At 47.1% G+C, this 26,488-nt stretch overlaps 1 protein-coding gene across 3 annotated transcripts; it reads right to left on the bottom strand.

The window, feature by feature from the left end:
- Positions 1-1,664: 1,664 nt before the first annotated feature.
- cdk12 (cyclin-dependent kinase 12) lies at positions 1,665-25,225 on the bottom strand. Of its 3 annotated transcripts, none has more exons than XM_036552282.1 (15): positions 25,095-25,225; positions 22,117-23,391; positions 13,663-14,376; positions 13,195-13,368; positions 12,630-12,769; positions 12,193-12,363; positions 11,197-11,386; positions 10,743-10,799; positions 10,329-10,430; positions 9,725-9,802; positions 9,426-9,542; positions 9,069-9,200; positions 8,745-8,974; positions 7,139-7,600; positions 1,665-3,794 (listed from the first exon to the last, which is right to left on the bottom strand). In XM_036552282.1, exons 2-15 carry the CDS (start codon positions 23,349-23,351, stop codon positions 3,214-3,216), a joined length of 4,383 nt encoding a protein of 1,460 aa, XP_036408175.1. In that variant the 5' UTR covers positions 23,352-23,391; positions 25,095-25,225; the 3' UTR covers positions 1,665-3,213. The 3 variants fall into 3 exon arrangements, with proteins under 3 accessions (XP_036408175.1, XP_036408176.1, XP_036408174.1); XM_036552283.1 differs by having other exon boundaries at positions 25,102-25,225; XM_036552281.1 differs by lacking the exon at positions 25,095-25,225 and adding an exon at positions 23,807-24,184.
- Between the last annotated feature and the right edge of the window lie 1,263 nt (positions 25,226-26,488).

The following is a 26,488-nucleotide window of genomic DNA, read 5'->3' as shown; positions in this document are numbered from 1 at the left end:
GTAGCTGTGTAGGGACCATATTGTAGGAAAAATATTTCCCATAAAGGCAAAATACTGTAAAACATGTACGTTTAAGGCCTATTAAGGTTTACCTACGTTTATGTGTTAAACTGAATACATTTATTTTCCTACTAATAATGCTAAAATATAACATCGTGATTAAACAAAATAAGTCTTTAATGAGTCACTTTTTAACATTTCCCACATTTCAGGTAGGAGCAAGAATTGCTCTTCAGACACGCCGTAAAAGGCGTAGAGCATGCCAACGTGCAACGCGCCATCCCGTTTTGCATTTGTGTGACCTTAGCTCCCTCTGGTGACTTCAGACTGTCATTACACCCTATAATTCTTAAGAACTATGCTTTCCTTAAAGTGACCGAATTCATTTACGATGTTGTGACCTATGCCAGTCAATCGCAGATGTTGTAAAACGTAACATTTAAAAGTCTGCTCATTGAAAATTTGCAGGAGAAGTAGCTGCATTCTATTCACTGACATTATAGCGAATTCCACGCCACTACCGTATTCATTGGAGAAGTCAAGGCATAAAATCCTGCCAAACTTTGTACGTACGAACGCTAATGAAATAACACAGGTTACTTCCACTGAAAATAGGTGGTTAATTATCATAAGATTTTGTACTACATCTGTATTTCTCCGGAAATTATTGTATACGGCTTTTTAGCGTCTTTATCGGTCTTTACTGGGTATCCTACCCAGGACGAACTCGTAACACTAACGTTTCCAATACTTTTTTCCATTGTAATCTGCAAACACTTAGGCCCATGACATGTTTACATTAACTCGCTACGTAAAAGTGCTACGATCCGTTAATTAGTTAGCATCGACGTTTGTGTTTCAAACTTGAAAATCACCTTACTCTCCTCAAAACTAACAGCCTGCAACAGGTTGTAGAATTTTTTTTCCCCCAGTAGCAAACAAAATGCCTGTTCATTTTTACTTGTAACATATAGATTATTATGTATGTATGATTATAACTCGGTGCAATATCTGTCTGCAATAATTTCGTACTGGTTTTGCAATAGGCTACTGACCTGCGTTCACAAGACGTAGATCCGTGGATGTACGTAGTCGTTCGTAGCGTGAAATATCTACCAGCTGCAGACAACCGCCCCCTCAAAGATAACCGTCTAGTAGCTACAGTCTAGGTTTCTTTGGCTTCCAGCTTTCTATGTGCAGCTGAGGTTCGAGCAGTTGGTTCAAAAGCAAGGGTAACAAGGGTAAGACTTGGGGGTAAGTCTCCCAAGTCTGAAATATGCCTCAGCCCAATGTTACCTACAAGGCCAGCTGCCTGCAGGTTCAGGTATGATCTGTCCAAGTAGAGTGGTTGAGAAGACTCATGGGGACACATTCTGGAGTCACTTTACTTGGCTCCTTTGTAATGCAAGATGAGAAATTCACATACATTTTGACCATAACTAGACTACATGAATTTTATTACACTGTCTTAATATCATGTGAGCAGCAGACTAGCGGAAATTTCCTACATCTTGCAAAAGTAATTTACCTTCATCAGAAGAAAACATCACCTCCAGCCTGGCTAGATGAATCGGTGTACTACCTGGCAGATGCCTGTAGCTTGGCACCCATTGACCTTGAGCATCCCTTGCATTTTGACAATTAAAAACACAAACTCTGGCCTTCGGATTTCCTTTAATAAACAGAAAGAAGTAAACATGTATATAACAAAATATCTCTACAGTCACAGGTAACCCAAAGTCTGATTCCCCTTCCCTGCCCTTTTGAAGCGGAAGGAACAAAATCATTACTCTAATATGTTAGCATTCGCTTTCAGCTTCTTAAGTAGAAAATAATGAGTTTGATGAGAAAACCTCGAGTTTGCCATTTAGGGGTAGTACAGGGAGAGGTGGGGTCCACAGCAGCAGAGGGGGTGAAAAGCCTCATGTACATGATAGACACAAGCAACAGTCTCTGTGGGTGGGTTTACATAATACTGAATTGTGGCCCTGAGGCTGTCAGAGAAATTAACCTTCACTGTGAGATGAGAAAGTGTGCCTGGATCTGCCGGTTTATATTCAGGTGTCACAGTCTGCGCTGACAGAGGTGTGCGAGAGATGAAGTGTTCTTAAAAGAAAGGTACCTCTGCAGTTAAAGGTTGTGGGAAGGGGTTGTAGATAGTGAATATCCTGATGTGATGTGTCACACACAAGAGACATCATGGGTACATAGCAGGGGTTAGAGAGTATAGACCAAACCACCATCTGCAGGAGCGTTAGCCCGAAACACAAAAACATGGGGTTTAAATGATAAAAACAGTTTTTTTTTTCAGTTAAACCCAATTTTTATACTGATTATCACTGCTGGGGACAATTAAGAGGGGGAAAAAAGGAAAAAAAAAAAAAAAAACACTTTCCTTTGGAAAAGATCATTCAGGGGTCGCTTAGGTCACTACAGAGGCACATGTTCAAGGTCAGAGGTCAGTCAGGGTGAAAAGGTTCAGAAATGACCACATTCACCCTTTTGTGAGAATCTGTACCCTCACAACCACCTGTCCCAGTCTGGATGTTTGGCTCCCCTTTGCCAAGTCCCTGGTACTTCCACCCCACACATTTTAGTGTATTAAGTGAAGTGTACACAGTCCCAGACTGACCCTAGGAACCAGCATCAGGTATCAACATGTAAGCAGGCTCACTCACATGTGAAACACCTAGCAATCTGGGAGGGGAGGGGGAATCAATTATTACTTACTAAATTTGTCTTCCTTCAAGGAAAAAAAAAATCAAATTGCAATGCCAAATTCATTTAATGTGCAAAAATTGAAGGTTACATTCCGGGGCTGTCACTCATCATTGTCTTGAACAGAACTGAGCCTGTGTGCAGTGTGAAGGGGCACGCCCTCTCAGAATACGTCCTCAGGTACACCAGGGTCACGGGAACAGCCTACAGCCAGGGCCATTGGGCAAGGGCCACACTGTGTCCCTACCTGGCACTGGACCAAGGGGTTGGCTGGTTTGCAACGATTCCCTCTGGGACATCAGCAATCACAGACCCTCAGTATTCCCGTTCTCTACTCTTTCATCTCCTCCGTGGTCCCTTTCTCCAACCACCCCCTTCCTCTCCCAGGACTAATGCCCATAACTACAGAGGTAAGGGTTCACACTGCCTTCCTTTAGTTCTTACACTGTGCTGATAAGGGGTGCTGCTTTCCATAGTGACTGGTCTTCAAGGAAATCAGTAGGATGTCCCTTTGCCTCTGCCGGCCCCTTGGCCTTGTGTTTGGGGCTGGCTGTTTGCCTGGAAACCCTTGGCCCCCTGGTTCCAGGCCTCAGAGCCAGCGTAGCTTGTGGACCCCGGGTCACTAGGGGCCCCGTGGGAGAAGCGCAGGTCCTGGTCTCGTGGGAATTGTGCAGCAGCGCTGAGCGGGGGCGGCGGGTCACTCGATGGCTGGCTGCGGGGAGATTTTGGAGAGTCCGAGAGCTGAGTCCAGGAGGCCGGCAACGACACTCCTGCCCCCTGCTGGTCAGAGGACCCCAGCGCGCCCACAGTCTCTGACAGATCTTGGTCCTCGTTTCTGCTGTGCTGTGGTTCTTCCTCGTGGGACCGGGGCTCCGCGTCGTGCTGGGATATGAGCTGGAGCAGGGCGGCTGCCACCGCAGGGCTGATGTCCTGGGTGGGGTGGAGCTCAGGGCCAGTCTGGAGGGGAGCGCCTGAGAGCGATGCCGGGGGGGGTCCAGGGGGGGAGGGCGGACGTCTCTCGGGGGGCAGAGGTCCCTGGCTCACGGAGGTCGCCTTCCGCCTCCCGACCGCACCATCTGAGAGGACCCAAACACAAGCACGGGTGAGATGCCAGCCTACAGTCCTCTCCCACATCCTCTCATTAAGCCTTGATTTAGCTCCATAACCAGGTCTACTTCAGCCCATCTGTATCAGTACCGGCCTACAAAAACACATCTGCAGTGACTGGCCAGCCCCTATAGTTCAGCCACTTTCAGGTGCTCATAGTGGAAGTCTATGTATGTGTCAGGAAAATATCTGTGCATGTAACTGATTAGAGGTATTTAATTCAAAACTCTTCTTCTGCCAGCAGTATTCATGAGTAATGTAAAAGAAATCAGATACACTGCTACCCAGGAAACCCTCAAAAAAATACAAGGAAATGAAATCTTTTGTCTCTTGGAACACCATAATAGTAGTAGTAACTCTGAAATACAAAGGTGTAACTATGCTTTCTTAGCATGCATTTGTAATGAAAATTAAATATCCACACATGTTAATTACACATCAGGGGACATAAAACAGATTAAACCATGTTTCATCTTTACATTTTCCATTAACACCAAACACACGTATCTTAGAGTAACTTCTTTCTGAACACCTGGAAAAACAGACGTGTCAGACAAAGAGCACATACTTTTATGCTGCAATCTCTACAGTTTAGCTGAATGGACAGGGAGCACACTTTAAATATGGTTTCACCTACCATCAGCACCGATCCCAGAGGCTGCAGAGTGCTTCACAATAGCTATAAACTTACCCTCCCATCAGCAACTTTCAAAAATGTGCACAATGCTTTCTCTATTGAACTCACCACAGAATATATTGAATATTTGAATATTCAGTATATCATGAATATTTCAGTATTTCAAACAATGTATGTTGTACATGTGGAAGCACAACAGCTTCTCCCAATGGACAAATCAGTGTTATGTTGACAGGAGCAGCTCTCACCAGGGCGATACTGCTAAGCAAATAATGTCAAGGTTATGTAATATGGCCTGGTATGAGTATGTGAAACAAAGGAGAATCTGGTAGCATGCCAGGTTTTTATGCCTTAATCTTGCCAATAAAGTAACAAAAGCATTAATAAAATATATTAATGAATACAATATTAAGCAACAAAAAATAAAATTATAATATTAATAAAAGCATTAACATGTTATCTTCACATGACAGCTTCACAGACTAATTTGTCACACAGGCACTTGATCAAAACAAAACAAGCCTTTTCACCACTTCTGCAGTTACTCTCTGGATTTAACTCAATCCTCCGAAGTTAGCTCACTCTTACATCATTGCCTCAGACCCTACAAATCCATGTTGTTGTGCCAATCCCGCATTTTAAGAAAGAGGTTTGTGATTCTAATCAGATGACAGTTTGTGGTTGTTGGCGTTTGTGGTTGTTGGTGTTTGTGGAAAAGGGAGAGATGCTAGGAAGGGTGGAGAAGGGGTGATTTTGGGACTGGGTGGAGAGACAGGTTACAGGTCAAACAAACATGGTTTTCTCTGTGCCATCCAAGTATTACCCTGCCGACAAATGCATATGTAAAAAAAAAAAAAAAACATGAATGGAGTCATTACCCCATTGGTCTGGCCCATATATGGAGAGTTCAAGACTTCCCATGACCGTAACAATTACAATGTCACAGATTTTCAGATGGCATGAATATGATGCCTTCCCATGTCTGGATAACTGAGCGACAAAAACCCTGCCTGCTGTTCACAGGAGATTTCAGTCCATGGTGGGGTTTGTTGAGTTACATGTAAAAATAAAACTTGGCTGTGACAGGAACTGTGCCTTAAAGCGAAGAGCTCCAAATAACAGATGAGAATGCACACCTCTCTTCATTAAGAACTGAACAAAAATGCCAACAACATATAATGTTCATTCTGTGTCAAGCAGCACTTACTTGAATCTAAAGTTTTCTTGCAAGTTGGCACAAACATCTGTCATGTGGAATTCAAATTTAAGCAGTCATTTTTTGCCATTTAATGCCTGCCTTTAAGATACTGCCATCTGTAATTTACACAAGATGTGGTCCTAATGGATGACATAGTTGAAGCTTTACCCAAGTCAAGTTTTCCCTGAAAATATTACAGGGCCTTTATGTGAAGTTTCAATACTGCAAAACTTTGTCACCGTGAAAAGGATTTAGACACTACGGCAGAGCAGATCTGTTTGGCAACTTATAGCAAAGAATGTTTGTGAAGTTTGTGTACTATAACTTAGTCATGTAACTTACAACTGCCATTTTTGACATTTTAAAAATGAATTTACATCACCCTCAAAATGCAAAAATCCATTAGGCCTTTAATGCGAAAGCAAAATCTTATCTTGTACGTATCAAAAATTACTTAAGACACCTGGGTAAGGAAAGAAAGACTAAGAACGATTAACTATGTAAAAAGATATTTCTTATGTGAATTTTGCTCAGATCTCCACATTACAAATGAATGTGCCAACTCTAAAGGAAATGAATCTTACCAAAGTCAGTCTCATTTCACACAGAATGACCCATAACAATGAGTAAATGAACAAACATATGAACAAAAAAAAATAAAGACATGCAGGTGAAATCTAAGGTTCCAAACATTTATTTTGGATTTATAATTTATTAGACTTTCTTCATAAAAAGGCTGACATTACAGACAAGTGTTTTGTTTTCTTAAAAGCAATACTTTTTATGGAAAGAAAATAACAATCCAACAATCCTTTAGAGAGAGGAAAAGACAGAGAGAAAGAGGGAGGGAGAGAGAAAGAGCAGTCTGACCTGTACTTCTGTGACACCACAGAGCACTACGCCTCCTCCTGGACTATATTTACATAAGTGACAGAGCGGAGGGGCTGTGACATGGACCCCAGTGTTTGACAGCGTACCAGTCCATGTGACAAAGCCCACCTGAAGCCACTTCCTGATCGCACATTTGGTTGCTGCCAGCTTCATACATGCGCTCCCCGACTATCCTGAATGGAGAGTGAGTGATGTCTCTGCGGGGCTGGGTGGGGGATGGGGGGGGGGGGGCTGGAGCGATCATGGGAGAGCGGGAAGCAGGCTGGACCCCTCAGTGAAGAGAACGCTGCCAGCCCAAGCGACAACATTTCATACAAGCCTTTACAAAAATATTTATTTCAACGAACTGGTTTTGTTTGATTCCGTCTTTTTTTTTTTTGTATTTTTCGCTGCCAAAAAAGCCCAAAAATATACAAAAAAATTTTGGAAAGGAAGGAATTAACCTATGATGTGCGGTATACTGTGACAGTGAACCAGTGAGGGGGCTACAGTGTGCTGTTTGATCTCGGCCCCCGCCCCCTGCCCCGTGTTGGATCCCTGTGCCCCCAGTGCATTCTGTGCCCCCTAGAGACTGAACTCGGACTTGCCCTTGCGATCGCCGGCGGAGGCGGCGCCACGGGGGACTGGCTCTTCTGATTGGACGCCGTTGCTCTCGTCGCTCTGCTCCGTCCCCTCGGCGGGCGGCTTTATGAGCTGGCCCAGGAGCAGGGCCAGGAAGTTGGTCTGGTCCTCTTGGCTGATGGGGAGCTCGGGCAGCGGCGCCGGCTCGGGGGGCGGGGGGGGCCCGGGGCCCGGCGGGGCGCTGCCGGTGGGGCCCTCGTCCGCCTCCTCCTCCGCCTCCTCCTGCCGCGCCCGCTGCTGGTGCGAGGCCTCCGTCAGCGCCGACAGCGACTGGCTCAGGGTCTCCAGCTGCTGCTGGCTCTCCGGGTTGGACGAGACGTTGAGCAGCTGGGCCATCTGCGGCAGGCTGAGGTCCGTCTGTCTCTGCAGCAGGTTGAGCAGGACCGCCAGCTCGCTCTGGTTCAGCTGCTCCGTGGCCGCGCCCAGACCTGCACCGGCGCAGAGGGGACGTCAGGGACACGCTGTGAAGCTCTGGGACCAACACCCCCACCCAACCGCCCACAGACAGAAGGGCGTTTCAAAACTGGCTCACTTGATATGCTCCAGACATAACTGGCTTTGTGTCCTGCTTGTGTGTGCTTAGGTAGCCTGTGGCAATGCCGCTGTCAGGGGCTCTCTGGTAAAGCTGATGACCCGAATGTCTTACCTGCTGGAGGTCAGTGGGCCTGCTTCTCTCTCTGAGTCAGACAGGGGCTATCAGCAGGGCTAAAGGATGCCTCCCCCTTTTCCGGAGCATAGGCTTTTCTAGCTCATTTAATTTTTTTTTTTTTTTTTTACCAGCATGTTGTTGAGGACGCTGGTACAATCTGACCAGAACTGACGCTTGTGTTGAAGTTTAGAGCTCTCAATCCACCAAGTGGTTCGCGAGAGGACATTTTCCAGAACCACAATTTTTTCTTTTAACATGGAGTATTGGTAAAAAGGGGTAGAATGACGTGCTTCAGCGTTGCATTATCACATGTGGACATATGGACATACAGACAGTTTGATCCAAATGTAGGAAAATACATAGTTTCACCTCTTGGTTTTTTATTCAATAAGGAAGCCTTTAAGAAGGTTTTTCCAACCATTGTGGAGCTGTGTTTAGATCTTTGGTTTCAATTTGACAATGCAGTTTAACAATGTCACGAGGGAAATTTTCACTTGAACTGACACAAAAGGAAATCAAACTGAGCAAATGGGTTCTGATATAAAGGACGCTAGTCACTGTGTAGAACCTGCTGGGAAATGCTGCCTCCTCACTGTTATATAGTTCTTCTCCAGCCTGGATGGCCAGACAGAGAGCAGTGTAATACTGACAACACTACATGAGCCACTGATAGAGGCCTGAGATATTCAGGCACTCCAAAGTTTGCATACTATAAGCACACCAAAGGAAACAGACACCCAGCTCCCAGGTGACCACTCAGTATGGAGGAACACAGATGTTAATAATGAGGTCAACAGCAGCAGGGGATTGTGGGTGGATAAGGAGATAAGCCCATGAGTTATTTCACTGGGGCAACAGAGAATGTTTCCCACCAAAGAGAGCCACACAGATAATGACACAGACAGGTGAAGGTAGACTCTGACCTGCCAGCTCATTGGCGAGAATGGTGGACGCGGATGGGCGGCCGGGTGGCGGAGGGGGAGGCGGTGCCCCCGCGGGGCTGGCGGGGGGGCGGCTGTTCTCACTGCTGGGAGCCCCAGCGGGGTCCTTGCGGGGCACTTTAGGCACAGGCACATCCTCGGGCAGCCCACTCTGCCGCTGGCGCCGGCGCCTTTTGCTCCACAGCTCGTGACAGTCCTGCCAGTGGGGGAGGCTGGGGGGGGCAAGAGAGGGGAGAGAGGGACGTCAGGAGGGACACGGCAGGGCCGGCCGCACGTCACGCACTCCTGTCACCGTAGGACACTCACTCGGGAGGGGCCATCTTGCTGGGCTCCACGTCGCTCAGGAAGTCACTGTGGAGAGCCTGCTCAGCAGTGCAGCGCCGTGCAGGGTCAAGGGTCAGCATGCGGTCCAGCAGGTCCAGAGCGTGGGCTGGCAGACTGCAGGAGACAGAGAGGCTGACTCACAGATATATACACACACACACACACACACACACACACACACACACACACACACACACACACACACACACAGAGCAGGACCAGACACACACAAGCAGGCACACACATATACACACAACACTCAGACAGACAGACGCATTAGCATTCGCACAGATAAAACCACGGCTGCACAAAGACACTCTCTGAGCACAGCGCACATACAAGGCAAACTCCTCGCGCAGGCGCCGGCGGTACTGTTTCTTGGGCTTCATGGTGTTGAAGTAGGGCAGCTTGATGACATCAGGCCAGGCGGCAGGGCAAGGACTCCCACACAGGCGGCTTGGAGACAGAGGGGAGGGAAGGCAGTACAGAGTAAGGGATCATTGCTCGATAGGACATTCTCCAGGTACAGGTGCCAATGGGAACCTGAAATACTGAGGTGTTGTGAAAAAGAAGCTGTTGCCTAAGGAACTCATTACATTTTGCTATTAGGCTGCTTAGTCTGCCATAGCGCACCATACCTGATGAGCTCGAGCTGTAGCAATTCCTGATTGGCTTGGAAGATGGGCTTCTTAGTGAACAGTTCTCCCAGAATGCACCTGGATGTACAGGATCACAAGAGCGGAACCATCACATAAACTGTGAGAGAATCAGGCCAAGCAAGAAGTAAATGAATACATTATCTTGCTGCTGACACACTGAAATATCACTATTCTATGAAACAGAAATGTTAGAGTGACACCATGTGGCCACACAGCATTACTACTGCTCAACTCTGACCTCAGGTTTACCAGAGCAATGTCCATGAAAAACATATGGAAGTATAATGAGACCCTGACAGTTTATGACAGGTTATTCCAAGCAATAAGGAGACTTCCTTACTGAACAACAAATTACAACACAAAGTACACTTTATTTATCTGTAAACTGAATGACGGTAATTTCAAGAGCCATGATTACGACAGAGTGGCTCTATGAGGTAGTGTTAAAACTGGGTGAGGGTTTTTGTGCAAGTGAGTGAGTGTGTGTGTGTGTGTGTGTGTGTGTGTGTGTGTGTGTGTGTGTGTGTGTGTGTGTGTGTGTGTGTGTGAGACAGAACAGCAGCAACGAGAGGCTTAGACAGACCCGCAGCTCCACACGTCGATGGCTGGAGAGTACCTCTCCTCCCCTAGAAGCAGCTCCGGAGGGCGGTACCACAGTGTGATCACCTTGTTAGTGTATGGCCGGCTGAAAGGAAGGGGAGTCAGGGGAGGGGGACAGGAGGGTTATACACTACACATACACACCGCAGCGACCACCAAATTTAGTTCTATTCTTTATACATGGTCTTGATATGAAATTTAATTTTGAAAGCAATGTTGTGTAAAAAAAAAAAAAAAAAAAAAAAAAAAACAAATTGTTAAATTTTCTACTGACACTGCACATAACCAGCATTAAAAAAAAACACATTTTTTGAACCTTATTTAATAACTGATTCCTGTACATGTAATGCATCATTTACTTTCCCCTCAGGAACTTTATAGATCTGGAGAAGCTCACCTCTCCTCTGAGTTATACAACCGAGCCAGACCGAAGTCTGCAAGTTTGATATGGCCACTGAGCAGGGAGGGAAAGAGAAAGACACAGAAAGAGAGAGAGTTATATACGAGGAAGCTTAGGATTTTTCAACACATTATTAATCATTTTTCATGTAATAAAACGTCCTCACATTGCATCATAGACTCACTCACTACGACTATAATTTAACAGCAGTTGTTTCACTCAAGGTATTCCCATTCAGCATAAGCATTGTTAAACTGACATTCTGAAGAAAATATTGATACAGATATTTCAAAAATAAGACTGTTGGCAAGCCAGGAGCTGCAGCTACAGCGTATATCATGTATCTCTGGCCTTCCCATCAATTGAATTTTTGAATGGCCAGTCTGTGTGGGTAGTTAGCTGGATGAGGGGAAGAGGAAGCAGCTTTTTTTTTGGAAGAACAGACCCATACCTGTTGTTCAGCAGGATGTTAGAGCACTTGATGTCCCTGTGCAGGAAGTTCTTCTTGTGACAGTAGTCCAGGCCTTCCATGAGCTGGCGCATGAAGCTGCATATGTGTTCCTGGGAAAACTGCACCAGGCCCGACTCCAGAAGTCCCATCAGGTCGTGGTCCATGTACTCAAACACCAGGTAGAATGCACCTGGCAGAAGAGGGGAAGACAATCAGACCTGCAGGAATAACAGCTCCGAGCCTAACATTTATTCATTTGGCAGCACCTGGTGCTAACCACAGCACCAGTCAAAGTTTGGACACACCTGATTAAGATAATGGGGAACATGCACTCAAAGACACTGAGCAAGAAACTTATGCTTAAATACTTGAAATTTGTTCTAAAAATATAATAGTTTTGTACATTTTCTGGTCACTGCATAATTCTATTACTGTTATTTCACAGTTTTGATGTCTTTACTATTAGCCTAAACTGGAAAATAGTAAAAATAAACCAAAACCCTTCGATGAGTAGCTGCGTCCAAACTTTTTACTGGTACTGTATATGTAGCTACAACGATGCTGTGTGCTATAATGCACCAACAGCCCACACCAAAAGCATCCTGGAATTTCCTGCCCCTGGGTGACTTCACAAGGATAAATGCTTCTCTGTCACTGGACTTCCATTCACCTGGGAAACCCTGCAGAATTTGCTTAGTACTTGCTTATTGAAATTTCTGAATAAAAATTTCACACTACAAATGGGACAGGCCCTAGATGATGCAACCCAATCAGGAGGCAGAGAAACAAGCCCTCTTGTGGTCACAGAGCAAAAACATGCCTTATTTGACTGACAAAAGCACCGCTGCCATCAACAGTGATTTTGTGCTTCAAACAAATACCTTCAAACCATTACAGAAATTTACCACGCTGAGAAGACACTGTCTGACATAATTAAGCACCAAACAACAGAGACTGCACTGGCGACCTAGTGCCCTGCCCTCTGTGAGCGCTGACCTTTGTCCTTCTTGAAGTCGAGGGCGTCCTGCTTGTCGGTGACGATCTCCTTCATGTTGACCACGCTGCGGTGGTTCAGCTGCCTGAGGATCTTGATCTCTCTGATGGCCGTGATGGGGAAGCCCTCCTTCTCATTGTCCAGACGCACCTTCTTCAGGGCCACCAGCTCGCCTGCAGGAGTAACAATACCTTACATCAGCTTCAATTCACCACCCGCTTCTGGATCTGACAAGACGACTGAAAGGTACAACTTCTGCATAAGTTTCTACTTTCATTCAAGGCGGCGAATTGAAAATGACAGTGAAGCCTGCTAAATAAAATTCATTGACAGGAATTACAAACACACACACACACACACACACACACACACACACACAGGCACGCACACACACCGACACTTGGTCTCTGAGTGACACTATCAGACACAAACAGCCCACCTGTGTCCTTGTCCTTGGCTTTGTACACTTGCCCATAGGTGCCTTCCCCGATTATGCCGATGATGTCAAACTTGTCCACACAGCGCTTCCCCCAGTCACTCTGCGTCTGCTTGCGCTCGCCATAGCGTGGGCAACAAAACCTTTCCCAGGGGAAACAAGGAAAAAAACCACATTAGTTCCAAGCAGGTTCAAACAGAGAGTAGTTGTAAATGACAGAATTCAAGAAAAGCTGCACTGACAGTGAAATTCGTCACACGTCTTAGTTTTACATGAAAGCAGAAATAGATTAATGTGCTCCACAAGGATGTCAAAGGTATTTGCTTCAAACACTTCAGTCAGACATTTCCAACACTATTTTCTTTGAAGTAAACCTCAAGTCATTTTTTTTTTAAATATTCCATATTGCTAGGGACGTGCGCGTGTGTAGGCAAACAGAAACCGAACTTTAAAAAAACATGACTTCATGACTTTCCCAAAAGCAAGCCTGCTCTTCCATGCCTCCCAATGCTGACTGGATGAGAGGACAGCGCGTGGAAGGGAGAGGGTGGACGGGACGTGGTCTCACTTTGGTCTCTTCTTGTAGACAGGCTGTGGTGGGGGTGGTGCCCTGCGGACAGGCGACTGGGGGGGAGAGGGATCTCCCCCGGGCAACGTGGGGGGCAACGGCAAGTCACTCAAGAGCGGCCGCATCCGCATCTCCTCCTTCTTCTGGGGCCTGTGGGGTGGCGTCTTCTTTGGGCTTCAGAAGGAAATACAGGGAAAGTGAAACACCGGAGAAAAGAGTGAGACAAAGACTGGGCTGTAGATAGTATGTGTGTGTTTCAGTGTTTATGGCAGTGTCCATGGCATAGTGGTAAGGAGGAGGGCTCGCAAACACAAGGTTGCTGGTTCAATTTCCCACTGGGGCACAGCTGTTGTATACATGGGCAAGGGACTTAAACCAGAATTTCCTTTCTCTGGATAAATGCTAAATGACAATAATGTAATGTAATGTAATGTCATATCTCAGAGCTCCAGGGCTCCAGTGTCTCACCTGTCCTGGCAGTCTCCCAGCAGCATGGGTGGGAGGGGAAGCGGGGGCAGGGTGGAGGTCTTGATAGGCGGAGGCTGGCGGGCGGGGCTACGTGCTGGGAGAGCTGCAGGGGATTTGGGCTGCGTGGTGGAGGAGGAGGAAGGCGTGGGGTGGCCGGACGCTGGCTGGCTGGCCTCAGGGAGGGGCAGGGGTGGCTGAAGCAGAGCGGCAGGGGAGGGGGGGAGCGGGGGAGGGAGCGGGGGCGTCTGGGTAGGGGGCAGAGGGGGTGCGGGGGAGGAGAACGGGGGTAAAGGGGGCGGGGTGCCCTTCTCTTCCCTGAGGGGATTGTCCTGCAGAACGGGAGCGGGTGGCGGCGGCTGGGGCTGGGCCGGCGGGTCCGCGGCCGGGGCAGGCTCTCTGTCAGAGGGCTCAGGCTCTGCTTTGGAGGGGCGCGAGGCAGGCCCGGCGGGGCGCTTCGCGGGGGACGAGGGCCCGCGCGCGGCGGCCACCGCGGCCTGGCGCTCCTTCTTGCGGCGGCTGAGCTCCGCCCCCAGGCTGGAGTTGAGGGGCAGGCGGGAGGAGGAGGGGGAGCGGCTCGGGGGCCGGCTGCTGTGGGACCCTCCGCCCCCTCTGCCGGCGGACGAGTGCTTCTTGCTGCGCGAGCGGGACGAGGAGCGACGGGAAGAGGCGCCGGAGAAGGGGCCCGGGGAGCGGCTCCTGGAACGAACAGAACGCCTGCAGGAAACCAGCAAGAGGGCGTCAGTACCGCAGGAACACGACTATGGGCCTGAAGAGACACCTGGAGCTGTGTTTTTGGGGGAAAATTGAACCACAAGACAGTTTCTGCTTAGCACCTTTTTCTATCAGCCTTCCAAATCTAATCCATCTGGCATGTGCTTTCAACGCCCAAGCAAAAACTGCTCTAGTTTAGTCTAGTTAAACATGTAGGCGGATATTTTTAAAGCCCTAATTGGATATACGTTTTAGATGATGGTAAACATCTAATCGTTTGTTGCAAAACTCCAAGATGTCTCTAACATTAGCTATTTCGATGACTGCATTTTAAAATGTTATTCTAGTACCAGATTTAACAACACAGATGAAAAAACTGAAAAAAGGACCAACGTGACACTCTCGGGAGAACAGTCTCTGCGTCGGCTATAAGCCATTTTTCTTTTAATCAACAGGCACACAACAGCTGACCGCTCGACAGCTGACAGCAGATCTGTTTCCACGGCGGTAACAGAAGCGGCGTTCTTCAGAACTGCACCGCAGAAAAAGGCCCCGCAGACACGGTGCAAGCTGCACTTCCATGGCGACAGAGCACCCCTTCTTATGAAAGAGATGCTCGACATTTGGCATGGCAGCACCTTCACCTTAAACTACAAACGTGAAGAGAAACAGGAGAAAATTGTGGATCCTGGCAAAGGGGAAACACTGAAGAAGCGTGTAAAGATCTAGCGAGATGTTGGACTGAAACATGTCAGGAAGTTAGTGGGTTAGTTCCATCTGCATTATAACATGACCGCAGACAATATTTATATCAAGACCACAAGCCTCGTAAGGAGAAGTCTGGTGCTCTTAAGCATTCTTCCAAGGCCCATGTGCTTTTGATTGTGTCCTTTTAACACCTTACCCTCATTAAGGACACACCTAAAGAGCCACGTTGCCACTGCTGAAGGAAAAGCCTTCAGGCAGCAAATGTATCCTTCTGGAGACACGCAGGAATGAATTCCATTGTACCGAGACGCACACCTTTACTGCAGTACCATTTTATGCAGCGTTTGCCTGAGGCAAGATTAATTCGATGAGACAATGAGAGGAAGGCAGAAATGTAAGAGTAACTTGGCCTATCCTTCCACTCACAGGACTAAGAGCGCAGGGCGAGCGCGACAGGAAGAATGTTCACTGGCTGGACACATTCGTCTAGTCAGTCCAGGTTTGCCCAGCATGTGCTAATTCATCTATCATGACTGAGTGTAGCAGCTCTTACCATTAAGCCCGCACATGCCTGTCCTCCGCACGGACAGTGTGCAAACTCAGGACCCAGGCCACTGGACTGGTGTATCTGTGGCAGGTGGCATTCCCTGCTCATGGCTCCACCCTTGAGCTCTCCTCACAGGGCGAGGCTTGCTCTCTGAGCTGCAGGATCACACTCCGTTACTGCGCTTTTGTGACACTGCGCCCAGAACGAACTGAATGCATGGTAAAGGTGGGTGGGAATGAATCTGTCCCCTTAACCGAGGCACCGAAAAGAAAAGCAAAGGATAATGCAGCAAGGCTAAAAAGGTGACTTAATTACCATCACCTTCCCCAACATCATCTCCATTACATGCAACTCTAGCAAGGTTTTCAGGATATTTCACATGGACTTGATATGTTCCGTATGTTTACTTCCTTATTACATAAATATTAACCATTTTCTACTGAATTGTTGCCTTTAATACTAAAAATGTGTGTCAAACATCTCCTTTGTATACAAGGCTTTTATTGGTACAGTACTGTATTCCTGTTTCCCTGTTCACATGTCCCAGGCAAATGACTAACTGGATACACAACTTTAAAATCAAAATGTGCTGTTCTACACACATTCTACACACGTTCTATGAAACTGGAGCTGCAGTGTGGCCCAGGGGTTAGGGAACTATATTTTTGTCCCAACGGTGGCAGTTTCAAATCCACTTGCTGAAATCCAGTGAGTGGTACAGTAAATCAGATGTTATACAAAGGCTCCTACCTTCAGATAGCTGACCTTAAGTCCAAACACACCTGCACCTTCTGTGTGTCATCATGCATGTGCCAGGAATAGGACTGAATCTCACTTCTTTCTAGGCAAAACAGACCCTGTAATACGCCTGAATCCCAAATGCAAAAAGACTGAAAGTGCATGCTGTTTGGACAACAGTGACTATTCGAAAATACCCACTGTCGCCATTTCCATGCTTATTTCTAAAATAAGATCTAAAAGTTTAATGAAAACACTGATGTAACCCCATAGCAATTCCCTTATGCCTGTCATGTCGTGCCTCCTTAGAACAACATGAGAAAGAGCCAGACAAGATCAGTTGTGTTCCAGGCCCAATTATGACATCATTTGGATGTCCCTAAGCCCTTCCACACAGCAGTTACACATGCTAAGAGAGAGTGATGCTGATTTAACTTAATTGTGCCAGTAGAAACTGTACACACCGGGTTACAGGATAGCTAGTTAAATGTCCCTCGATAAAGGTGTCTTAACAGTCAATCCATTAACTTTAACAGTCATCAAACAATCAATATTACACCTGCGCCAAGCAGTATCCTAAAATTCTACTAAATATTAACATGATTATCTTAATCACTATACATTAATTACCACTGCTAATAATATTAACCGCAACAAGTCATTCACATTCCCAATTGTATTATACTGATGAAGGCTGAACATAAAGTACAGTACTGGTCTTAACATAAGGTGTTTCTCCTCCAGATTACAGGTTTCAAAAAATTCATCTTACCCCATATTTGCAGGCTAGTCAACCCTAAGGGGCAAAAGGTGGTATCACTGGCCAAAGCCAGGCATGTGGTTGGTGTGTGCACTCAACAGCAGCGGTGTTTAGTTGGCACAGAGACACAAAAACATAAGCCTGCAATCAGCAACCACATCAAACAAGTGATTTCCATGATGACTACCTTGCTAAGTAGCTAGCTATTTAAAGGCCATTTTCAAATCAAATATGAGCTGACATTCACATAATTTGTAGTATTTACAGGCTAGCAGACTAGTTTCAGCACTCCAAAACATGTGAATCTGGACATCCCTCTCTGAAGTGGAGTGTGATTAATGCATAATTTGAGATGGTGCACTTGCAAGTGACCCAAGACTATGAAATGACCCCTGAGAGGACCCCCCTGCAGTAGTCTGCAGAAGCCCCACGCAAACAGGACCCTCCTGCTTGCGAGTTTGTGATTTAATGATGTACTACCACTTCACAGCTGCACATGACTGCCTCTCATTGTTGTGTAAAGTTTCAGAAACTGATTTATCAACCTTTCTCTGCCTGGAAAGGCCATGCAAAGCCACTGTGGTACGCCATCATCCACAGCCACTTATATCATGTTTGTCTATTTAGAAAAATGAATCATGCCACACGCCAGAGTTGCGTGGTTGCTCGATAGGTTATGATGGAAAAATGCTAGGCATAACGGGTGTACCTTTTCTTTTCCTAAAGCCAATAACATGTAACAAATCAATAAGGGTATAGTCTTCACCAAAGAGCATGAAAATATATTCCGTTCCTTCCATTAAATTCTGATAAGTTAAAAGAGCACGCTACCTGGCTAGGAGTAAGTATTATTAAAGGCTATCTAGCTTTGCCATTCTACAGGATGAACACTTCCACTCAGCTTGCCACGATTCGAGGTGAATCCACTACTGTATGTGGGGGTGTACCAACATTCTGCTAGACTGTTTAATCTGTGGTGGACCCACCTGTAGCACCCTGTGTGTAGCTGATCACCACAGCATATCAACAGAACCATGGCGTCGTCTTATGCAATAGGGCCCACAGTTGTGAAGTCTCTTGGCGTGACTCTCATGAGCACCCTTGCGAAACACTGCAATGTCCTGCCCACTGAACTCACTAGTACACAGCATTCCTCACAGCAAGGCCATACGTCTGAGCTATGACGAACACGAGAAGCTGTCTGTTACTTGCTGAGGTCGTTTGTCTCCTGATTGGATCTCTCAAGCATGGTACTCTTGACCTTGTGTTGTGATTAGACTGCAAAAACAGGGCCCTAATTTAGACCAGAAGGCCATGCTGAGAGATGGGTCAAGGTGAGCGCAGGACTGTGTGAGAGAGCTGAAGAACAAGTCACATGCTGGGCTCCGATTATAGGACAGAGGCTGGCCTATGGCCAGGGCTCATCTGTGCCTAAAGCCAAGTAATGGCAGAGAGAAACTAACACAAAGTTAGAATCATAAGAACAAAGCCATTCACCCACAGGGACATACACAAAGCCTCACACACAGACTCTCAATCATACACCCACACACACCCACAAGGCACTTGGCATTTGGACACAGAATAAAACAACCACATACTCCTGCCCTGTCACACATGCATAGACCTTTTACCCAGCAGACAGGGCTACGCTCCTGGTTGCACCACTTGTGCCAGGTGCATTGATTGTGCATTGCTTTATGATCCTGATAATTAAAGATTGGGGGGAAAAGTGGACATGAATACTTCATGAATACATCAAGATGTCTTGGTTTGTTTTGTGCAAGTGGGTCAGCAACCTCCCAATTCACCTCCACCAACTCCCAACTGTGCTTAGGGCACCCCGACTAAGTTATAACAGGACAGCAATTTTCTGTTTCTGACACTGCATAAGCGTGAAGTGTGAGAGGCGCTGCAAGGCGATGTCTCTACAGGCACTTTCAACAGCCAAACTGCACTGAGTACAAATGACAAGACGATCAAAACAAACAGCAGCAGCGAAGAGAGGGGAAGTCTCACAATATCTGCCCAGCTCATGCAGAAAGGCACCCCAAGCTGTAGCAGGAGTGGGCCTCTGTTAATATGGCCTCAGCCCCATGCAGAAAGGCACCCCAAGCTGTAGCAGGAGTGGGCCTCTGTTAATATGGCCTCAGCCCATGCAGAAAGACACCCCAAGCTGTAGCATGAGTGGGCCTCTGTTAATATGGCCTCAGCCCATGCAGAAAGGCACCCCAAGCTGTAGCAGGAGTGGGCCTCTGTTAATATGGCCTCAGCCCCATGCAGAAAGGCACCCCAAGCTGTAGCAGGAGTGGGCCTCTGTTAATATGGCCTCAGCCCCATGCAGAGAGGCACCCCAAGCTGTAGCAGGAGTGGGCCTCTTTTCGACATCAGTGCTACTGAGTCACATCACATGCACGCAGCTGCTGGCTTTTTTTTTTATATATATCACAGCGGACAAAACGGTAAACTGGAGGATACGCACATCTCCACTGATATCATCCAAGTGACTTGCAGGTGCCTCGTGAGCTGTTAAGAGTGTGCCGCAGCGGTGAAATGAGCGCACCCCGGCAGACGAAAAACTCCCTCCCCTCATTAGAGAAGCCAAATGTGTTCCACTAGTATGGACACCGACAGCGGCTGCAACAGGTCCGATTCAAACCCAGGTCTGAGCTCTGGGGCTCAAACTGTGCGGGACAGGTACCCTAACCAGCTCAGCCACTCTGGAACCCTGCACACACATTTAAAATAAAGTCCAATATTTTGATTTTGTACCATGTTGGAAACTGGCCTTTTCACACGGAAATCCAACCAGACATTATTTTAGTTTTGAGATCAAATTACATTAACTGAGAAAATTTCACATAACTACAACAGAACTATCATTAATTTCATATAACTGTCAAAGAAACAATTTAAAAGGCTGCACAGCAGGGTAATTCTAATGAAGCACCTATACTGAAGCCGAGGTGTGCTGTGGAACAGTAACACTCGCCCGCCCATTCATTTCCTCCAGCGCACAACACAGGCAGCTGCCACACTCGACCAGCATAGCAACCACTGGTATAGCAACAAACACGAATATCACACAAACCCTTCACTAGAAATGCCAGCATTTAAAATTTCATTACAGTACAGATTTATGCTTGGGTGTGTGATGAGGTGACAAATCCCTATGGAAAAAATCATCATCTTAAGTCCAAACATAAATCTGAAACGCTAAATAAATTTGATACGTTAACATTTCCAATGTGTATTTTGACCTATGACTGATTTTGCCTTCACAGATTCACTGCTGAGACAGTTTAGAGAATCCCATAATGCACCATGCTGCACTGCCTTTAGAGCAATGTGGTGGCAGTGTGGCAGTAGTTGTTTAACCTGTACAAATGTTATGCAAGCTTAGATCATGCTGTTTACCCAACAAATCAATGGCTAAGCATGCAAAACATGTCGTAGTGAGTCATTTCAATGCAGTCAGCAGCAGTGCAGCCGTGGAGGGGGGGATGAGAGACTGATGAATGACTAACTATGTGTTTCTGGATCGTTTCGCTCAGTCTGGAGTTTAACGCTGTCATATAGATCAGAAAGCAAGCTAGGCGCTGTCTGTCAGCCAGACGCCTCCCCTCACCCGTCTCCGATCAAGGTCCAGTCCTCTGCGAGCCGAAATCAAAATGGCTGAGGTGGTGGGTATTGATCACATTCTCTGGCATTGAGTACTTTGGTCTTCCCAATGCCTTATCTAAAAACAACATGACTTCTCTTCAGTTCTGCTGAACACTGCTGATACTCCACCTTTCCCTGCCACAATGGCTGCCCACTGTGTGAACTGAAAAGGCCCCAACTCATACCAGCCGTCACTGATCCAAAGTCACCTTTCTACCTGTAATCGTAAACCCTGACGAGAACTGCATCTGACTGTACAGTCATCACATCTGAAAACAGTTCCCTGGGAATGAACTGAGGGGGGCACCCTGCGGTAATTTGGAGGAATCCGAATGTACGCAGAGATATCACCACACGGCTTTGTGAAAGCGCTCTCCTGGATGCTGGTGGGGAAGTACTGAGTAGCACCATGTACAGCTGACAGTAGTCGCCATCAGTGCTCTTCAGATCACCAGCTGGCAACAATAAAAATACAAAAATTCTAACACCCCAGCATGAATACCTGAACTGACGCTCCGCTCACCATAATCTGCAGCTAACTAAAATCACAGACTTCATCCTGGCTTCGGTAACTTCGGACATGTCTTACGCCTTGCTGACAGTCTCTGATCACGCCAACCTTTATGTGGAATCAAACATAGGAGATGACTCCGCGTCGTTATTAGTCATTGTGGTATGGTAGCGTGACACAAGGGGATGTTGTTCACGTCGACTACTCATTGGCATCATGAGAACGCCATAAGGTAGTGGTCGTCTGAGAGTTCACTGTTCTGCATTATGTGCACGCTACTATGTGTGAAACACTGCTCTTAAGGATGACTTCCAGTATGTCCATCACGATTACTCTCACTGCTTGCAATTTAAACCTCTTTTTCAGCTTGATGGTTATGTACTGTGTTATTGGCTGCTCTGCACCTATGTCTTAAAATGCATAAAATGCAATGGCACTACACAGGGCCCAGTGGATGTGAATGCCTGCCAAATAAGTGTATAGATGCTATGCACACAGGCAGGATCCAGGACTGAACTTAAGAATGCCCTGGGCTCCGAAAAAGGGTCAACATCCAGGTGCTGTTGGCTTCGTAGCGGGAAAACATAGGCTGAAGCTCTGACTTACTATTAGGTACCTGGTTATTTGAGGATCCTGGTGATCCTGCAAAAAGTGTCTGAGAGTGTCATGACACACCTTGCCCCTGTCAATCAAAATGAGTGGTAGAACGCTCTGGCAGAGGAAGCGGGCCCTGAGCAGAGAGGTGGGTGAGGAAGAGGGGGGGAGTGTGGAGAAGGGGTGCAGGTCGAGGGTGCGGCCCGGCTGTGCCGTACTCACCGAGACACAGGGCTGGCGCTGGAGGAGTGGCGGTTGCCGTAGGGGCTGATGGAAGAGCGCTTCCGGGAAGAGTAGGGGCTGCTGTCCCGCTCGTAGCTGGAGGAGCGCTGCCGGCTGGCGTAGGGGCTGTCTGAGCGCTGCCGGCTCCGCCGCGACACCTCCCGGTACGGGCTGGGGCTCTGCTGGGGCACCCTCCGTCTGTGGTGGTAGCTGTCCTCCGCGTCCTGGCCGTACCCCCCGCCCAGCGGGCTGTCGTTGCCCCCTCGCTTCGGGCTGGGCGACTGGGCCTTCCTGTGCGGGCTGCCCCTGGACAAGGCCTTCCCCTTGGGGCTGGACTTGTAGCTCTTGGAGGACTTGCGGTGGCTCTTTTCCCCCCGCTCCCTCTGGGAGGAGCTGCGGCCCTCCCCGCGCCCCTCGCGCCGCTGCTGCTTGTCCTTGCGGGACTTCCCCGACCGGCTGCCCTCCTTGCTGCGGGACGAGGACGAGGAGGAGGCCGTGCTGCTGACGCTGGCCTCTGGCTGAACGTGCACGCTGACAGGCAGCTCCCCCCGTTTCACCCCAAAATCCCCCTCCTGCTGACCCTGCCGCCGGGACCCGGACGCCAGGGAGGCAATGGAGGGCACCTTCTCCTTACCCTTCCCCGAACTCCCCTTCTCTCTGTCCCTGCTGCTCTTCTTCTTTGAGCTGCCGCCGCCCTCACCCGAGTCCTTCGCCCTGTGCGGGTCCTTGGACTTCTTGCGGGGGTGACGGTGCTTGTGTCCCCGACTCTCTCTGCTTCCCCCAGCCCCGCCCCCATCGTCCTTGCCATAATCTGAGGCAGGATCGAATCTCTCCCCTCCTCGCTTGTCCGCAACGGGCCTCGCCGACGGTGGGTCCGAGAAAGTGTCGGAGTCGGAGCTGATGTCGTCATACTCTACCAGCGGCTTGATGGCGCTGACGGCAGGAGGCGCCGCCGAGTCCAGGGCAGGAAAGGCAGAGGCCTGGCCCAGCGACGACGATTCTCGTCCGTGTTTCGACGACTTGTGCCGTTTGCGCTTCGAGGAAGACGACGACGACGATGACGTCTTGGACTGGAGCTTACCGTCCTTGCTCGTCATGTTACCCGCAGAGGAGTGCGGCGGGAGCAGGGGCTGGTACGCCCCGCTGTTACCGCTCGCCGTCTGCGACTGTAGTGAAACGCTGGCGCTGGGATCCGGCTTTCTCTTGGTCCCATGGTGTCGGTCTGACCCAGGCATTCCTCACGTCAGCAGCGGTCCTTCTCCCAAACGCGGGCCTCTGTAGCCGAGACAATACATTAACGGGAAAAAATAGTACTCCAAAACTCGGCAAAATCAGCATGAAATGTTCAACATTGGTAGCTAGCTAGCTAAAGACAAGCAAACAAAACAAAAACAGGTCTCCCCACGTTCTGTCCTTATGCTTCATCGAAGTTAATTCCAGTCAGGTCAGCGGCATGTCTCTGCTTTTCACAGAGGAAAAAAAATTGAGATAGAAACAAAAAATACGTTACTTTCTGATTAGCGGTCGAACGTATGCTATCTTTAATAGCCGATTACAAAAGCTCAAACAATAGGTCGGAGCATTGTGCTCAGTTTCCCCGTTTGTTTGGTTAGCCAGCTCGTGCTATGTAGCAAGCAGGCTGTTTCGTAAAAACGAAGAGGAAAAAAATAAACCCTTTTCTTTTAGCTACCTTTAGCCCGGTGGCAGGCTTTAGGGAAGGTGTTTTAATTCCTTCAGTTTACGGTCTGAGTTCGGAAACAAGTATAGTCCATGATGAATGGGCAATATTGTTTCGCAGAACTGAAAATGAAAACTTGACCCGGTTGGTTCTGTTTACATGTTCGTTTAATATGCCATTTTTATCTCTTTATATTTGATATTGGTCAGAAATTATACTATATTCATGTGCAAAAGATGTTCCAGTTTATTTTTAGTGGCCCTGGATATCAACCAGGCCTGTATTTAGGGCGATGTTTGCGGATATAAGAACACCCACTGCCCCTGTTGTTAGGAGAGGACAGTCGCCATTGTGGCTCCAGCTCTGAGCTTCAGCTTCAGTTCTCTTCTCGCTCTCTCCAAAGCCCCATGCCGGAAGTCTCGATCGCTGTCAATCTTCACGGTAACTCAGCAACAGCCTTCCCAGCGCGACGCCCCGCCCTCTGCTCTTGGCGCGCTGCAATGTCAGCCCATAACCTGCAGGGGCTTCGGAATTTTAAGTCCACAGTAGTGAAAGTTTCACAATCATAAGAAGTGGCTGCCTAGAGGCAACCAATATGTCTTTTCGGCATCCTTACAATAAAAAAACATAAAAGAAAAGGCTGATGATAGGTTATTTTCTTTAATTTTATTGTGGCAAAATTCAAAATCCAACCAAGTTTTTTTTCCCCCCAAACAAAAACCAAAAGTTGTTACTGCCTGTCTAATTCTGTTTACACCGGGCCCATGTAACAAGCTGGTGGATGCATCTCTGCACAACGACATCGAGCTATCATAGTAGCTATTCCACATACCTTTTACAGACAGCTATAAAGCTGTCTGACTACAGTTAGAAGGTAGCAACATACCATCCGCCTAAAATTAATATAACTGGATAGCTGAATAAGATATAGAGAAGTTATCTAGCTAGCGACCTAGGACATCTGATGAGTTCCTTATGCTGTCTTATATCTTATGCTGTCCTTATGCTGTATTATAGCTATCTATAGCAAGATAGCTATAATATTAACCACGTGATAAAGCCATTGTATTAAACAAAATGCAGTGTAAAATGCGCAGGATAGCAAGACTTCCTATTCAAACACTAGGTAGCTGAAGCACGAAACAGCTATCTAGTTAACTAGCACTTTAGCTAGTGGCTACCAAGCTCGCTTGCTAGCCGCCGTGTTCCATCGGTGTACACCCCACTCAAACAAAAGTAGCTAGCTAGCTACCAAGTTAGATTGTGAAATATATCTATATACTGGTTATCACAGCCATACGTTTCACCTTCTGTCTTCATCAGTGGCGAGATGTGTCGCAGGGATCTTCCAAAATTAGCAAAAGCTAGTAACAAATCACATGATAATCAAGATCGTTTGCTAGACAGCGAACTGTACCGTCTCGTCACCCAAGCCTGTATGTCGCAAAATGATGTCGTATAGGAAGCGCTCACCAAAGCGACGGAAATGTGACGCTATACTGCACTGACAACTGCGAATATTGTAATAAGGTTCTACAACTAGACCGAATATGCAATTTAGTAGTTTGTATGCAAAGAAAAAAGCAGATGGCCACAAGGGACTCAGATCAGACACAAGACACGGAGGGGGGTCTGAATGAGTTGATAAAGGCGATTGAGTCAATGTTTCCTGACGTTTCCTTGCACAGTTTCAGATTGCTACCCTAGAACTGCAAATCTTGAATCTGTGATTATATCATTCTTACATGTGCGCGAACGTAAGACACGTGGTTCCATTTATCTAGTCTAGCTCCGTGAATATCTAGCTACTCTACATACATTAGCGAGCGCGTTAGAAATTCAGCGTTTTAGTGTAGTTTAGTGCTCGCTTCTGACAATGCAAATGGCTGTCTAACGTTACATACTTAACGGTCAGCTATCTTAGCCACTGCACAGTTCTTTGACAGTTCGCTAGATGTGGTCAAAGGTGAAGAAGAAAAACACCGAGACGCAACGGCGGAAGAACGACGAGAGCATTCGCACTTAGTTATCCAAAGAGAAATAGTGTAGCCAGCTAAGTCGATGGTTACACACGCTAACTTGGACTACAGATTCACGAATAAGCTGAATAACGTTGAGTGGAAGAGTCTTTCCAACGTCTAGCTTTTGCCTCCACTTTATGAGTGATAACACTGGTTTATGATGTGAATTAATATACAACGATTTGTGGGAGTACGTTTCACGTCTTGTACACCGATGAACATATAGTTCAAACAATACTACCATATCGAGAACTGAACAGAATTGGACTCTTAAAATGTGGATTAAAAAATATTTCTCTCCTCACTTTTAAGTTCCTGTGCTATTTATTGTTAACGTTATCACAACTAGAACGCATGCGCTGTGCAAGGTTTTACTCGGGATACAACAGTTTTATATATATATTGTAAAATGATTGTGCACTGTGCTTAAACAGGTATAACAACCGTGTGCCAAATGAATCAACTGAGCAAACGAATGAAACTCATCAAAAAGGTGAATGTTGCAAAATTATGAAATGTTAAAAATTACAATTTAATTTGATTATATTGCGGTCAACACTATCCTCTGTGCCGAAACCGGTAGCGCTAGCCTAGTTCTCGAATCAACAGCCCCACGCTTGTTTTGATCCTCTGCCACGACGTCACATAATTATAAATTCATTGTATTTTGATT

The sequence above is a fragment of the Megalops cyprinoides genome, chromosome 19 (assembly GCF_013368585.1).
Source record: "Megalops cyprinoides isolate fMegCyp1 chromosome 19, fMegCyp1.pri, whole genome shotgun sequence".
NCBI classification, from domain to species: Eukaryota; Metazoa; Chordata; class Actinopteri; order Elopiformes; family Megalopidae; genus Megalops; species Megalops cyprinoides.
This window is presented reverse-complemented; position numbering and strand designations above follow the sequence as displayed.

What these genes read in the sequence shown, in the direction of transcription:
- cdk12 (XM_036552282.1), bottom strand. Translation starts at nt 23,351, where the DNA reads ATGCCTGGGTCAGACCGACACCATGGGACCAAGAGAAAGCCGGATCCC. An exon ending in GTCTACAAGAAGAGACCAAA is followed by an intron (nt 12,770 to 13,194) that starts GTGAGACCACGT and finishes CCCCTGGGAAAG; the next exon opens with GTTTTGTTGCCCACGCTATG. An exon ending in CTCCGCCGGCGATCGCAAGG is followed by an intron (nt 3,795 to 7,138) that starts GCAAGTCCGAGT and finishes GGGTCCTCTCAG; the next exon opens with ATGGTGCGGTCGGGAGGCGG.